General features: G+C 42.1%; 1 protein-coding gene across 1 annotated transcript; it reads left to right on the top strand.

Moving 5' to 3' along the window:
• The first annotated feature begins 680 nt into the window (after positions 1–680).
• Positions 681–1,478, top strand: LOC131694582 (uncharacterized). The gene has a single exon (XM_058983057.1). The coding sequence runs from the start codon at positions 681–683 to the stop codon at positions 1,476–1,478; it is 798 nt and encodes a 265-aa protein (XP_058839040.1).
• The last annotated feature ends 5,715 nt before the right edge of the window (positions 1,479–7,193 follow it).

The following is a 7,193-nucleotide window of genomic DNA, read 5'->3' as shown; positions in this document are numbered from 1 at the left end:
TTGATTTTTTTTTATTGATCCGATTTTCGGTTCTGGAGTTACGTGTTGAAGAGTACAATCACACAGCAAATTTCCATAGAAACTGATACCACCATGATGTCCAAATGATGCAATATATATATTAAAATATGTGCAACATTACTTGGCTTTGCATGTCTAGATCATTAATGACCCACCGAAGGCACTTCAACCACATTGGCCAGCTACGGCGGTTCTTGATGCCCCGGGGGAACTTACCAAGTTCCTAAGATAATGTCATACCTATTTCTCAGCGAATTCTTTACCGATTTTTACAAACTTGGTTTCAAATGAAACGTACAGCATTCCCATTGGTTGCTGTTGAATTTCTAATTGATCCAACTTCCGGTTCCGGAATTACAGGATGATGAGCACGAACACAGTTCTGGTAACACTGTTGTGAATCAGTTTGTTTATTTTCGTTCTCGTATTTTGGATCGTTTTTTTGTGTATATTAAGTGATTTCTCAATTAGAATAGAGTTTGTGCCCTCGCCTAAACTGATAATTTTTGATTCTTGGTCGTGCGGTGACAATTGATAAACATTTTGTTCTCCCAAAGTGTCGTCGGTAGTGATAGAATCCTTGTGGTGAAACCGTGGATGCATATCGGGAAAGCTTACTCGCGAAGTAGCTACTGTTGCCTACCTGTAGGCGATTCGCAATGGATTCGATCTGCCTGCAGTGCTCCGAGCCGGTAAACACTTTGAATCAGCTGAAATGCCAAGGATTTTGCGACAGAATTATGCATCTATCGTGTTCAACGCTCACTCGTCCAAAATTGGACATGATTAACGACTCAGCGAATATATTCTGGCTTTGCGACAGCTGTGTGGATTTGATGAAATCCTCCGCAGTGAATGCAGCTTTTACAGCATTGAGCGAAGCGTTCCGTTTGCTGACCGACACACATAAAACAGCGCTTGAAGCATTAAAGGCTGAAATGAAGAAAACCAGAAAATCAGTGGAATCCGCAACGACATTGCCTGCAACTCCCATATCATGGCCCGTTCCAAATAGAGCTGGAGCCAAACGTGCTCGCGAGACGGAGGATGATAAATTTCCCTCTAAATCCGATGTCCCTAGTCTAACGTGTGGCAAGAAAAAGGGTGATGTAGCAAAGGTACCCACAATCACTGTTCAACCCGCTACTAGTAAATGCTGGATTTACTTGTCACGAATTGCTACCACCGTTTCCGAAGCTGAGGTTGGTGCTATGGTTAAGGAGTGCCTCTCAACGGACGATCCGGTCGAAGTGAAGAAGTTAGTGAAAAAAGACGCAAATTTGAGCGGGCTTAATTTCATTTCTTTCAAAATTGGTGTTGACCCTCAACTTCGTGAAATGGCTCTCAATGCCGATACCTGGCCGGATGGGATGTATTTCCGCGAGTTCATCGACTTTCGGCAAGAACGTAATAATGACGGGAAGCTTGGGTTTCGGAAAACACCTCGACTGGGATAAATCCATCGCAAATAGCAGTTATTTTAGACCACGCACCGACAATTCGCCTGTTGATCAACGGCAACCGGGACGCACCGTAGAAAGCAATATGGAATCCCCCAATCCTCCCAGCACAGTCGTGCCCCTTGCAGTCAGCAGTATCTTCAGTCGTCCCGGCCTTGTGTCTGGGAATGGAGAGGGGGACTTCCAAATTGCCCTCTTTGGCAAATATTTTCAAAATTATGTTGATGAATCAACCGTTTTTCCTGATGGAACTGTTTGTTCTAGCTCGAATGCTTCCGACTGTCAATTAATGAGTCATCGCTGTCAGCCGTCAGCTGGAAACCTCCTGAGGAGCACTCCAACTTCCATCACGAGTGTTACCAATTCATGCAGTTCACCCGCTCCTTCCGCTGTTAGCAGTCATTCCAATCGCCCCGGTGTACATTCCAGACGAATGAATCGAGGAGTGCCGGTCAGCCTTCCGTGCCTAAAATCGTCGCCCATCCACTTATACTATCAAAATGTGGGAGGCATGAATTCCTGTGCAAATACCTATCGTCTAGCTACCTCGGACTGCTGTTACGACATCATCGCATTGACAGAAACATGGCTAAATGAGCAGACTCTATCCAGCCAGGTGATTTGCTCTGACTACGAGGTTCTCAGATGTGATCGTAGCCCTCTCAACAGCAACAAATCCTCCGGTGGCGGTGTTTTGCTCGCTGTGCGTCGTGGATTAAAAGTTCAACATATAACAAATGACGCTTGGAGCAGCATCGAACAAGTATGGGCAGCGATAAAATTGGGAAATCGAACATTATATATATGTGTGGTTTATTTCCCTCCCGATAAAATTCGCGACTCTGCACTAGTTGATTCTCATTCTGAATCATTCACTTCTGTTTCCGCGATGGCGCAACTCACTGACGAAATCATGATTATCGGCGATTTCAACCTTTCTACAATAAAGTGGCGTTCCGTTCATAACGGATTTCTACAACCCGACCCAGACGAATCTGTTTTTCATCCTGGCAGCATCACTCTTCTGGATGGCTATAGCACGGCTACACTTCAGCAGATCAACAGCACCACGAACGAGAACGACCGGATTTTAGATCTATGCTTCGTCAATGCCAGAGATCAATCGCCGTATATTTCCACCGCCCTCACCCCGCTAGTAAAGTATGTTCGCCACCATCCGCCTCTACATCTTACACTCCAGGACGTACCGCCTATGAAGTTTTCGAGCCACGCGCCCACCGTGTGTTACAATTATAAGCGGGCCGACTATAGCAGCATTTTGAATATTTTACAAAGTATTAACTGGGATTCTGTGCTAAGCAAGGATGATGTGAACTCCGCCGCTGAAACGTTCTGCCATATAATGAGCTACCTTATCGACAGTCATGTTCCAAAGTGTAATCAACGAAGTGATCAATCCCCCTGGCAGACAGCCGAGCTACGTCAGCTAAAAACTGCGAAAAGAGCAGCATTACGAAAGTTTACCAAACGCCGTACCTTGTCACTTAGAGCTTATTATGTAAGGCTCAATAACGATTTTAAAAAACTGAACAGTTTTTGTTTTTCAAACTACCAACGAAAAATGCAACGTAAGCTTAAGTCGGATCCTAAATCGTTTTGGAGATACGTCAATGAGCAGCGGAAAGAAACCGGCTTACCTTCTACAATGTTCTTGAATGGTGAAGTTGGGCATGATTCACAAGCCATATGCAAATTGTTCGCCTCTAAATTTGCGAGTGTGTTCGTCAGTGAGACTCTGTCCTCGCAGCAGATTGACGTTGCAGCTAGCGGCGTGGCCCAACTCGAACGGTCAGTGAGTGAGATTCATGTGGAGCACTCGGATATTGTATCAGCAGCATCCAAGCTTAAAGCATCGTCATCTCCTGGGCCAGATGGTGTCCCTGCTGTGTTTTTGAAAAAGTGTATATCTGGTTTGGTGGAACCTCTCTGTCAACTATTCAAAATGTCACTGACAACCGCGATTTTTCCTCAATTGTGGAAAGCAGCTTTCATCTTTCCTGTCCACAAAAAAGGTGATAAGAGAAACATTGACAATTATCGAGGAATATCTGCGCTCTGTGCCATTTCCAAGCTCTTTGAGTTAGTCGTGGTGGAGTCAGTGTTTTTTCACTGTAACGAATATATTTCTAAAGACCAACACGGATTCATGCCGAATCGATCTACGTCGACGAATCTACTATCTCTAACCTCTTTTGTGTCCGAAGGGTTTGATGCGAATCAACAAACTGATGTTATATATACTGACTTATCTGCAGCTTTCGACAAAATCAATCACGATATCGCAGTCGCTAAATTGGAAAAACTTGGCTTCAGTGGATCACTCCTGCGATGGTTTCAATCCTATCTCGTTGGCCGTCAACTCAGTGTGAACATAGGTGATGCATGCTCCAAACTGTTCTCCGCAACGACTGGTATTCCGCAAGGAAGTCATCTCGGACCATTAATATTCACTCTCTATTTCAACGATGTAAACTATCAGCTGAAAGGACCACGGTTGTCGTATGCAGATGATCTAAAAATTTTCAACAGAATTAGGAGCCGATCGGACGCACAATATTTGCAGCAGCAATTCGACACTTTCAGCAGATGGTGTGAAAACAACCGAATGATTCTGAATCCGGCGAAATGTTCTGTGATATCGTTCACCAGAAAAAAAGATCCCATTGAGTTTGAATATAACTTGTCTGGAGCTCTTGTTTCCCGGGTGAGCTGCGTTAAGGATCTTGGAGTGCTGTTAGATTCGAAACTTACATTTAAGAATCACATTTCGTATGTTGTTGGTAAAGCATCGCGAAGCCTGGGCTTCATTTTCCGTACGGCTAAATCCTTTACAGACATTTACTGTCTCAAAAGCCTATACTGCTCTTTAGTGCGCTCTACGCTGGAGTATTGTTCGGCGGTCTGGAACCCGAATTACATGAACAGCAGCGATCGAATTGAAGGCGTTAAACGAAAATTTATACGGTATGCTCTTCGACGCCTGCCTTGGCGCGATCCTGTTCGTCTACCAAGCTACGAGAGTCGGTGTCAACTCATCCAGCTCGATACTCTCCAGCGTCGTAGAGAAACTGCAAGAGCCTTATTCATCTCTGATCTTCTGTCAGGACGCATCGATTCTCCAGATTTACTAGAGCGAGTTAACATCCAAGCAAGGTCCAGAACGTTACGCGGAAACGTTCTTCTGAGAGTGCCGTTTCGACGAACTATTCAAACAGCTAATGCCGCTATCACGGGACTACAACGCCTCTTCAATCGTGTGTCGCACTTGTTCGACTTTCATTTGTCTCGAATATCATTGAGAAATCGATTCCTGCAGTTTTTTAGATGTAATTAGTTTAAGTTTCCATCATTGGGGCCGAGTACGGCCTGTTGATGTGCGTGATAAATAAATAAATAAATAAATAAACACGCAGCAAATCCCGATTTCAGCGTATAAGGCGATGGATGTAAAAAGGTCAAATTTTTTTCCAAAGGTGAGTACTCGGAAGATCACACTGACTGTCGATTGGTTCTGAGCTCCATTTCGCTTGAACACGACCAATAAATGTTTCTGGGTTGCTATTAATTTCTTCTGATGCATAACCGGAGTACATATTTAGATTCTTCTTCCCAGTATGCATCAGATTCATTGTCGGAAGCAATATCATTCGCATCTTCTTCCTCGCTTAGCATATCAGCTTCGGCATCGTCTGCTGTTGAATTTGCTCGAATTTCTTCCATTATTAAAGATTCTTTGAGACGATTGAAAACATGGGCATATCGTTTTATAGCCATTTCAATTTTTTGTTGCTTTTAGATCCTACAATTTGAATAATTACGACAAATATAACACAAAGAATAGACAACAAAAATAAACAATAACGACAGAGTTAGGTTATGTTGTATCCAAATAATTGTCAAGTAGACCACAGTGGGTGACATAAAAGTATTTACCCAAAAAATATGACACACGTCATTATCGTATGCTATTTTTACATTTCTTATAAAAGAAATGTATAGAATTCGCTCAAACTTTCAAGATTTTTTTCTTATAAGAAAAGGTAAAAAGATAAAATCCATCAAAACATGAAAAAAATTCCTGCTAATATAAAGATGAACTCATCAAAATGTTTTTTTCAGATAAATATTAATGTATAAAACCCGTGGTATTCCTAGTAAATGTTGCATGCACACCGGGCCTGCCAGGCCCGGCTTGCCTTTTTGTGCATGTAAAAAATTCAAACATATCCATCGATCAAAATTTCACAATTCTTTATTTTTGTTATAGATTTCAAAGCTACTTATCAAAATTTCCATGCCCAAGCTTATACTGTATACACATTTTTTTGTAACGAAAAAATTGTAACGTGCCGGGCCTCTGGGACCCGGTTGCCTTTTTGAGGGTTAATTAGTATCGAACCGAAATTTCATCGCCGCAAATGACCGCGCTTCATGAAACGATCTGTCATAATATCGCAAATTGCATAACGAAGGTCCGAATGGGAACACAAGTTGTTAATAAAAATAGTTGTAGTCTTTTCGATGTACGGCTATTCCAACTCGTGTAGATGAGCACCGTGCACACCGATCTACTTCCACTCTGCAATCTTCTCCTCCATTGCTTTTGTGAAAGTGAATATGGTAACTTGTGTGAAAGAGTGCGTAAACATCAATCGGTTAAATCTTTCGTTGAAAACTTTGTGGGCGCCTATTGCTAATCGAAATATCACTCAGATAAGTATAGTGTGTAGTCATACAGACTATTATTGTTCTGTGATTTTCAGATTTCATTTCGCTGCGGCTGGCTTTATAAGCTTGCCCGCAGTGGAAGACGCAGTGTTATATTGTTCTTTGGTATTGTCCCGCTTCTCCAGCTGTAGTTTAATTTGCCTATAATGAGCGGCCTGTGTGCAAAGTGTACGAGCACGGTCAGTCTCGCCGAAGGCCTGGTTGTATGTCTTTTTTGTGGTGATAAATATCATCAAAAATGTTCCGGGCTAACAAAGGCCATGGTAAATTGGGTGGCAGATAATGCAAGTCTTTGCTACAAGTGTGCGAAGTGTTTATCAGATCAGTCTTCTGGTGTGCGGGATGTTAATTCGATATCCATTGAGTTGAGTAAGAAGATGGAACAATTCGCTTCCATTTTTGAGTCTCTCACTGATGCCCGAAAAAACATCGATGCACAGATAAACATCGCAGTAGAAAACGGAATAGAAAAACTGATCAGGTCTTTCAACAACTCTCTCGAGAGTAAATTGGCTAGCTTGGAAAACAGTGTTGCCAAAAAGTTGGAAGATTTGAAAAGTTGTTTAAATGAAAATGTTAAGCGTGAAATTGAATTAGTTGGAATGAACAGAAAGAGGAATTTTAGTAATAGGAAGGTTCATTCTGAATCTGACGGGAATCCCAGTAGAAAACGAAAAATTTTGACGAATAAAGAAGATGAACCGATGTTAATTGAAATAGACGATGATGGAAATAATGACGAGGTTTTTGATAAAAATAGTAGAATTACTTACGCGAATGTTTTGTCGGGAGCTACTGGGACGAATAAAATTAGAACTAGAAGTCAAACGAAACGTAAGGCTCGCCCGGTCATTGTGATTAAACCAGTCGAGCCGTTGCAATCGAGGAATGAATTAAAAAATAAATTAGATCCAAAGGTGCACAAAATTAGCAACTTTAAAAACGGTAAAGATGGCTCGATTA

This window comes from Topomyia yanbarensis, unplaced genomic scaffold (assembly GCF_030247195.1).
Source record: "Topomyia yanbarensis strain Yona2022 unplaced genomic scaffold, ASM3024719v1 HiC_scaffold_10, whole genome shotgun sequence".
Taxonomy (NCBI): domain Eukaryota; kingdom Metazoa; phylum Arthropoda; class Insecta; order Diptera; family Culicidae; genus Topomyia; species Topomyia yanbarensis.
The sequence above is the reverse complement of the archived record's forward strand: the minus strand, read 5'-3'. Positions and strand labels throughout refer to the sequence as shown.

Excerpts from the sequence above, each read along its gene's own strand:
- LOC131694582 (XM_058983057.1), top strand. The coding sequence starts at position 681 with ATGGATTCGATCTGCCTGCAGTGCTCCGAGCCGGTAAACACTTTGAAT.